Source organism: Rhinopithecus bieti, unplaced genomic scaffold, assembly GCF_001698545.2.
Source record: "Rhinopithecus bieti isolate Rb0 unplaced genomic scaffold, ASM169854v2 scaffold_23816, whole genome shotgun sequence".
In the NCBI taxonomy this organism is placed as follows: Eukaryota; Metazoa; Chordata; class Mammalia; order Primates; family Cercopithecidae; genus Rhinopithecus; species Rhinopithecus bieti.
In genome coordinates this window covers 1734975-1743014 of record NW_016811019.1, presented here as the reverse complement: position 1 = coordinate 1743014, position 8040 = coordinate 1734975, and the positions used below count along the sequence as shown (strand labels likewise).

At 41.9% G+C, this 8040-nt stretch overlaps 1 protein-coding gene across 1 annotated transcript in view; it reads right to left on the bottom strand.

Annotated features, from left to right (window-relative positions):
* Window positions 1-8040, bottom strand: part of CENPO (centromere protein O) — a 28213-nt gene that overhangs the window by 18149 nt on the left and 2024 nt on the right. The window contains exon 3 of the mRNA XM_017893332.1: window positions 2804-2973. Coding sequence (XP_017748821.1) covers window positions 2804-2973 — 170 coding nt within the window. The remainder of the gene's footprint in view (window positions 1-2803; window positions 2974-8040) is intronic.

The window sequence follows — 8040 nt, the reverse complement described above, 5'->3', positions numbered from 1 at the left end:
CGGCCTCCCATAGTGCTGGGATTGCAGGCTTGAGCCACCGCGCCCGGCCTTTAGCATTATATTAAAAAGATAATACATCAAACCAAATTAGGTTTACTATGAGAATGTGAGGGCAATTTATCATTTAAACAGCAATCAATACATATGACAAATTAATAAGGGAGAAAACATGATTCCCTTAATATATGCAGTAAAAATGTTTGATAAAATTTAATAGCATAATATCTTGATTAAAACTCTTAGCAAACTAGAAATAAAAGAGCCGGGTGGCTCTTTTATTTCCTGGTGGGGCGCGGGGGCTCACACCTGTAATCCCAGCACTTTGGGAGGCTGAGGCGGGTGGATCACCTGAGGTCAGGAGTTCTACATCAGCCTGGCCAACATGGTGAAACCCCATCTCTACTAAAAATACAAAAATTAACCGGGCACATGCCCGTAATCCCAGCTACTCGGGAGGCTGGGGCAGAAGAATCGTCTGAACCCAGGAGGCGGAGGGTGCCGGATCGTGCCACTGCACTCCAGCCTGGGCAACAAAGTGAGACTCTGTCTCAAAAACAAAAAATAAAATAAAATAGAAAATACCAGGAAAAGATCAGCATGATCTTAAGTTAGACAAAGATTTATTAAACAAGAAACAAGGGCACTAAGAATAAAGTTTAATTCCTAAATCAAACTTCATTAAAACAAAGGTTTTCATCACAAGACACCATCAGAGAGTGAAAAGACAAGCCACAGTCTAAGGAAGACTCTAATACAGATACCCAGCAAAGAACTCATTCAAAATATGTAAAGATTTCTCCAACTTAATAGATGGACAACCTAATAAAAAGTTCACAAAAGCCTTGAAAAAAACACACTTCGCAACAGAAGATTTTCAAATGTTCAATACAGGGATTCCCCATCACTGGTTATGAAGCAAATGCAAATTCAATCCAAAATGAGATATTATTACACTCCCACCAGAATGGCAAATTTTTAAAACTGACAATAGCAAGTATTGGAAGAAATGCAAAACAATGGAAATCTTGAACACTTATTGCTGGGAATGTAAAAGTGGTACAATCACTTTCAAAAACTGCCAGAATTTTCTAAACCTAATATGCATATCCTACTAACCAACAATTCTACTAGGCATACACCCAATATATAAGTGTATATTTTATACCAAAGGACAGAAACACACAAAATGTTAATAGTGGCAACATTCATAGTGATCCCAAAGTGAAATAACCCCAATAACCCAAATGTCATCACAGTAGAATGGGTAAATAAGTCGTAGTACACTCATAAAATAGAATTGCTATATAGCAATAAAAAAAAGACCACTATAAGCAAAGTGTAGGTGAGTCTCACAGTCATAACATTCAGCAAAAGAAGCCAGACATAAGAGTTAGTGCTTTTTAACATTTACATAAAGTTCAAAATCAGGTAAAACCTATGTATGGTGACAGAAATCAGAATAGTGGGTACCTTAAGAGATATGACTAGATGAGGCAAACTGGAGGCTTCTGGGGTACTGGTAATGCTCTATACTTGAATCACTGTTGCAGTTACCTGGTTGTGCTAACTTTGTAACTAAGTCCATCAGATTTGTGCACTTTATATATATTACAATTTTTAAAAAAAGGAAAGGAAGAAGGGAGGAAGGAAGAGAGATATAGGTGGAAAAGGAAGAGGGGGAGGAAGGCTGATATCCCATGGGCAATTAAGGGTTGTTGATGGCTTTTGAGCAGAGCAATGGTGTGGTGTTTCATGAAGCATTTTCTTGGCTGTGCAGGATTTATTGGAAAAGCAGAAATACGAGAAGATGCACCAACTGGCAGACTACTGTCATAATCCTGGTATCCAAATCACCTGATATTTACTTCATATGTGGCTAATATTTGAGCTGTGGCAATGGAGGAAGGACAAAGACAATATAAAAGAAAAATCTGATAGGTCTTGCTGACTGAACCCAGGCTAGAGAGGAAACTGAAAAAAAGGAGGGTCAAGCTCCCAAGGAGGTTCAGTCTGGGTGACAGATGTCACTAATGACAAAAGTATCAACAACTCAAGGCAGGCCACTACAAGTACTGGTAAAAAAGGAAAACAATGGAAAACTTATACAACTATTGCTGGGAATGTAAAACTAGTACAATCACTTTCAAAAACTGGCAGTATTTACTAGACCTAATATGCATATCGTATGACCCAGTAATTCTACTAGGTATATACCTAATATGTTTATGATTGAGGTAACAAACTTAGGTGTTTATTAGGGCAGGTTAAGAACCTGGCTGGAAGAACTTGCCTGGCTTACCAGTAGTGCCTGACCAATGTTAGGTGATATTCACTGTAACTCTACAGGATTTTTTTTTTCTTTTTTTTTTTTTTGAGACGGAGTCTCGCTCTGTTTCCCAGGCTGGAGTGCAGTGGCTCTATCTCAGCTCACTGGAACTTCCGCCTCCCAGGTGCAATGCTCGTGCCTCAGTCTCCTGAGTAGCTGGGATTACAGGCACGTGCCACCACGCCCGGCTAATTTTTGTATTTCTAGTAGAGACAGGTTTTCGCCATGTTGGCCAGGCTGGTCTCAAAACGCCTAACCACAGGTGATAGGCCTGCCTCGGCCTTTCAAAGTGTGGGATTACAGGCATGAGCCACCGCGCCTGGCCAAACTCCTCAAGTTTGATCATTTGAGGGACTACAATCAATCCAGTAAGATCACAAGTAAAACACATTATTAAAACTTGCCAATTCACCAATTCCCAAATCACATTTGTTCATTATACTCTAAAGGAACAGATGACACCACCCTTCTACTCACGCTGCCTCGCCGGTGCCGTACCGCAGCCCTCAGCTCATCTCGCAGATGCCTTAGTTTATGAATCTTGGTTCCAAGAGCACCTTCCTGGGCCTGCACGCTCTGCAGCTCTTCAGACTGTTTACGGGATCTGCTCACTTGGGTCTCTAGCCTTTCTAAGTGAGCTAAAACACCTAAGGAGAGTAAAAGGAGAATTTTACAAGCCGAGGATTTCTCACTGTGGCAACAGGAAGGATCTCAGGGAAGAACAGGTGACTCTTTCACCACAACTTTGTGGCCAGCTGAATTGTTAGATATCTGCCAATTTATAAAACCAGGGGAGCTAACAATCGAAATCAAAGACCACCAACCTCCTAGGTTGAAGAGTGATGTAAAACAGGATCCTCTTCAAAGAGAGCCCGAGAAAGGACATGAACCATCACACGCTGATTAGGCAGCAGTGTCTTATCTAGGTCTGCAGTTTACCACAAATCCACATCTCTAGTGTGTAAAGGATTATTCTCTAACTTTACCACGGGCTGAGAGAAGCCCTCTCACAGTTGAGGGCAGTGGCTCACACTTGTAATCTCAGCACTCTTGGGGGCCGAGGCAGGTGGATCACCTGAGGTCAGGAGTTCGAGACCAGCCTGGCCAACATGGCGAAACCCTCTAATAAAAATACAAAAAATTAGCTGGGCGTGGTGGCGCATGCCTGTAATCCCAGGTACTAGGGAGGCTAAGGCAGGAGAATTGTTTGAAGCTGGGAGGCAGAGGTTGCAGTGAGCTGAGATCACACCATTGCACTCCAGCCTGGGGGACAGAGATAGACTCTCTCAAAAAAAAAAAGTCCCAGACTTTATTTAATCGAGCTTCTTAAGTACACCCAGCATCTGTTTTGTAGGGTTCACATGGATAAACATATATGGAAATCTTAATCTTCTTTCCTTGCCTTGGGATAGAATCCAAAAACTTATTCACCTATCAAATTAAGACTAGAAACCTCTTACAGTGTTTATGGCTAATAAAAACATTTAAAAAATTATGTGAGATTGGGCCAGGTGCGGTGGCTCACGCCTGTAATCCCAGCACTTTGGGAGGCCAAGGCTGGTGAATCACAAGGTCAGGACATTGAGACCATCCTGGCTAACATGGTGAAACCGAAACCCCATCTCTACTAAAAACACAAAAAATTAGCTGGGCATGGTGGCGGGCACCTATAGTCCCAGCTATTTGGGAGGCTGAGGCAGGAGAACTGCATGAACCCAGGAGGCAGAGCTTGCAGTGAGCCAAGATCATGCCCCTGCACTCCAGTCTGGGCGACAGACTCCATCTCAAAAAAAAAAAAAAAAAAAAATTGTGTGAGATCAAATAGAAACAGACACACACTATATGCAAAATTATCCTATTTTACTCATTGAGGCCTATCCCCTCTTGCTTTCTCAGAAACTCTAGATGATCGGTTACCCTTTTCTCTGCTGTGTTCATTTCCCTTCCACACACGCTCAAGTCTCAACTGTCTTCAAACATACACACACTCATACACATTTCATACACTCACACACACACTCATACACACACATTTCATACACACACTCATACACTCATACACACATACACTCACACACTCATACACACATTTCATACACTAACACACACACAGACACACACATTTCATACACTTACAGGCCTGTTCTTGCCCACAAATCCCCTTCAGCTACCATCTCCCTTTTTTCCCCTTTCCTTGCCAGGAAAACTACTTAAAAGAGTTGTCCATGCAAGTTGAGTATCATTTATCCAGAAGTTTTGGGACTAGAGGTGTTTCAGATTTCGAAATTGGGAATATTTGCATTATACTTACTGGCTGAACATCCCATATCTGAAAATCCAAAACTGGAAATAAGCATTTCCTTTGAGCATCATGTCAGTACTCAAAAAGCTTCAGATTTTGGAGTATTTCAGATTTTGGATTTTCAGTGCTCAACCTGTACTCACTTCCTCCATTTCCTTGCCTGCGACTCATCTCAATCCACTTGAAACTCACTTCTGTTCCCATTATTTTACAAAACTACTCTAAGATCAACAGTGAAGTCAATGTTGCTGAACCCAAAGGACATTTTTCAAGCTCCCTTATCTCACCTCCCAGCACTATAAGCTTCTACTGATCACCACCTTCATGAAACCCTCTCTTCCTGCATCTTAGCATACCAGCCTCTTGGTTTGCCTTGTTCAACAGATGTTTATTAAGCATCTATTTTGTGCCAAGCACTATTTCAGGCACTGGGAATGCAGTGATGAACAAGAGACAACTTGTTTTTGTGACACTTATATTTTACCTCTCTGACCCCTCTTTCTGCTTTGCAGGCTCCTACTCTCCTCCTTGATCATTAAATGCTGACATTTTCCGGAGCTCAGTCCTAAGACCTCTTCTCTCCAGAAGAAATCTCATCACTACCCACAGCCTTAATGGCCATACATGTCGATGTCTCACAAATATGTATCTCTAGCTTATACCTCTCTCCTGCTTCTTGAGAAAGCAGAATACCCACCTGCCTTCTCAGTGTATCTACTTGGAAGACTCACAGGAACCTGACAATCAACATGTCCAAGACTGAATTCACCATCTCCCCTTCCAAACCCCTCAGTGACTAGAACCATTATCCATCTACAGCTGTGTAAACCAGTACTTGCTTCCTTACGCCTTCTTCCTGCCCCAGTCCCAATCCATTACCAAATCCTATTGAATATACATTCCTAGTATCTCTAAAATATTTCCATTTTCCCCATCCAGCTGGCTAAAGCCTTTCGATGACTTCACACCACCTACGAGGCCTACTGGCCTCTGGATCTTTCCTACCCTCATCAGTATCGTGCTGCTCCTTCTCTAGGCACTTCCACACAGCCCTCCTCTCAGGCTCTGAAACCTGCCCAGCTTCTTTACTGACCTGATCCCCGCCCCGCAACAGGCACACCAAAGGCTCTTCCACAGCTGCCCCCTTACTCACCTTCACCTGCACTACTCTAGCTCGTCAGCACTCAGTGCAAACAGCATTTCCTCAGGGAAACCTTTGCAGCACCTTCAGAACAAGGTCAGGTGCCAGCTCATAAGCTCTCGAAGATCCTTCCGAGACAATACTATAGTTTTTTTGGTTTTGCTTTTTAAAGAAAAGAGATGGGGTCTCACTATGTTTCCCAGGCTGGTCTCAAACACCTGAGCTCAAGCGATCCTCCCACCTCGGCTTCCCAAAGTGCTAGGATTACAGGTGTGAGCCACCGCACCGGGCTACTACAGTTTTAATTGTATATTCATTAGTGAGATTATTTGATTTGCTTATCTTTCCCGCTGAACCTTAAAGCTCCAAAATCAGGGGCCGTGCGCATTTGTGCCCACCCATGGATCCTTTAACCCTAGCACAAAGTCTGACACACAGTAAACACTCCAGAAATGTTTTTTTTTTTTGAGACAAAGTCTCACTCTGTTGCCCAAGCTGGAGTACAGTGGCGCGATCTCAGCTCACTGCAACCTCCACCTCCCAGGTTCAAGCAATTCTTCTGCTTCAGCCTCCTGATTAGCTGCGACTACAGCCACATGCCACCATAGCCAGCTAATTTTTGTATTTTTAGTAGAGACGGGGGTTTCACTATGTTGGCCAGGCTGGTCTTGAACTCCTGACCTTGTGATCCGCCCGCTTTGGCCTCCCAAAGTGCTGGGATTACAGGTGTGAGCCACCGCGCCCGGCCAACACCCCAGAAATATTTACCAAAACACAGACAACCAAGCTGACACTCTTGGAGATTACATTCACTTGGCTCATGTCCACAGAAAAATCCACAATACTGCAATAATAATGGTGAAAAACCGAAATTCTAATTAAATAAATTATTCCTAATAATTAGCATGTGATGAACTGCTTTATTCACAAGTCTCTATTTATCCAACAACTATATATTGAGAATCTACTACGGACCAAGGACTGTGCTGGAAGTTATTCATACTACGGTGGCAAAATAGAGTCCCTGTCCTCACGGGGCTTACAAAAATTATTTACTGTCCAACGAGGAGGTGATCTGAAAAGCACACACACATAGATTAATTTAGGGTGGTACAGGAGATGCCTGACCAAATTCTCCTTTATGGAAATTCTACATTACTAAAACAGGAGAAATCAATGTTCCCAAAGTTTCTGAGATAAGTAGGTGTTCAAAACAGTATCATGCTGCTGCTTCTCTAGGCATTTCCACACAGCTCTCCTCTCAGGCTCTCAAACCTGCCCAGCTTCTTTACTGACTGGATCCCCCCTACACCAAGGGGGTAGCGTTGTTGTGTAGCGTTGCCACTAGAGAAAAGAGGGAGTGTATCTGCTTGGCCTGCTTTACCTTGGAATTTATGACTACATCTCATCCTAGCCAGTCAGCTTTGTCCCAAAAAAGGTTACAAAAAAGGTCAAAATCCCTGCCTATTTGAATAAATAATCTGGTTGCAACTAAAACTTCATGTCCTTCCTTCCAAAATGAGTGGGGACAATTGAAATAATAAGCTAAAAGCTGAAATCACACAAGCAGAGGGAGAAAACCAGTATGGGTAACAGCTAAATGTTTAAATACTGTTTTCGGTAGAGAATAAGGAGACCGGTCTAAGTCTCTTGATGATCCAAAACTTCCACCTCATCGCTTTTTTTAATAGAAACAAAATTAGGCCTGGACTAAAGAACAGGTTACTCCTGAGTGTAGCATGTTTCCACTACATAAAATCACCAAACTTACTTTTAGTCTTAAAGTAACAGTAAATCTTACCCCATATACTTTTATTATCTAAAGTCTCAGCTTAAGTCATCTTAAGCTGAATATAGCTACTTCATAGTTATCAATGATAATGATGGCCCAGAGAAAAACAGGATCACCAAGTTCACTGACAAACTCAGAATTCTTTCTAAAACTATAGAGTTATTTTTAAAGTTGGGTTTTATGGCAAGCTTTCCCAAAGTATTAATGTAGAACCCTCTGGATTTAGGCATCAGGCTTAAGTATTCCAAAGTTCTAAAAGTATTAATAGCACAGGACATAAAGTAACACAAAACCAGAACTGTACACAAATATTACCGGGCACTAAAGAAGAAAGCAACTTCCTTCTGGACAGAAATTCAGATGCAAATCTGTTTCCAAAGGATTGACTAAGGACTAAGTAATAGTTTCATAATTCTAAGCAACTCTAACAATAAAGCATTCTTTAAACACTTTCTACTTTTTTTTTTTTTTTTTTTTTT